The following is a 1,116-nucleotide window of genomic DNA, read 5'->3' as shown; positions in this document are numbered from 1 at the left end:
TCTCTCTCTCTCTCTCTCTCTCTCTCTCTCTCTCTACTATTTTTTTAAAAAGATGTTAAATAGGGGAAAGGTTATCAAGGAGCCCTGGATCAAAACAAAAGAGACTGGAACATGGGAACAGCCAGCCACACTTGTATTCTTGAATTCTTTACCTGGTTGTGGGAGTGGTGGGGTGATGAGCTTGTAGTTGAAAAGAGAGTGCCTCCAAAAGCTCACAAATCCCCTCTGTGGTACCCAGGTCCCCGAGATGGCAGCAAGATGGGGATTCTGTACATCCTGGTCCCCAGCATTGCCATCCCCCTGGTCATCGCTTGCCTGTTCTTCCTCGTCTGCATGTGCCGCAACAAACAGAAGGCTTCGGCCTCCACCCCACAGCGCCGGCAGCTGATGGCCTCGCCCAGCCAGGACATGGAGATGCCACTCATCAGCCAGCACAAACAGGTCCTCCAGCCCATAATGAGGCAGCTCTTTAGGGGATGGAGTGGGGGAGCAGGGATGGAGTATTAGCCATCACAAACAAGTCCTCCTGAGGGGCAGGGGGGGTGGTCTAGGAGGCAGCTCTGATAGGGTCCAGCTGAAGCACCGGGTATCAGTAGGCAAGCATACATAGGCCCTCTTGTGTGGCCTAGCCTGAGCTTAGGGATTTCTTCCACATATTGAACGGAGGAGAGGAGTGAGTCCTGGATAAAACACAAAAGAGAGCAGACCAGGAAACAGTCATAATTTACCTGGGGGCGGGAGGGGTAGAGGTGGGTAGCTTAGCATTGAAAACGGAGTGTAGCTTCTGCAGCTGCTTCTGTAAGCAGATGGGAATGTGTATGTCTGTAGAAGTCACTCCTGAGACTGGCCCTCCCCTGCACCTGCCCCAGGACCTTCCTAGCACCCCCACCTCCAGCTGCCTGGGTTTTGCCCTCAGGGTGACACCAAAAAAACCGAGAATTCAGACTGCTCCACCATTTGAAGATTACAGTGCATTTTTGAGAGATTAGGGTACTTTTTTTTTTTTTTTTTTTTTTTTTTTGCAGGGGAGGGCTTCACCAGGCCCCAGACATGCACACCTAGCTCATGACTATGAGACCAGTGTTCTGTCTTGAAGGCTCTTGAGGTGCCAGGGAT

General features: G+C 51.5%; 1 protein-coding gene across 1 annotated transcript in view; it reads left to right on the top strand.

Moving 5' to 3' along the window:
* The window catches only part of Ror2 (receptor tyrosine kinase like orphan receptor 2), a 176,428-nt gene that overhangs the window by 172,043 nt on the left and 3,269 nt on the right, over positions 1–1,116 (top strand). Inside the window, exon 8 of the mRNA XM_021180555.2 lies at positions 239–441. Coding sequence (XP_021036214.2) covers positions 239–441 — 203 coding nt within the window. The remainder of the gene's footprint in view (positions 1–238; positions 442–1,116) is intronic.

Source organism: Mus caroli, chromosome 13 (assembly GCF_900094665.2).
Source record: "Mus caroli chromosome 13, CAROLI_EIJ_v1.1, whole genome shotgun sequence".
Taxonomy (NCBI): Eukaryota; Metazoa; Chordata; class Mammalia; order Rodentia; family Muridae; genus Mus; species Mus caroli.
Note: the sequence above shows the minus strand (reverse complement) of the source record. Positions and strands in the feature narration are given on the sequence as shown.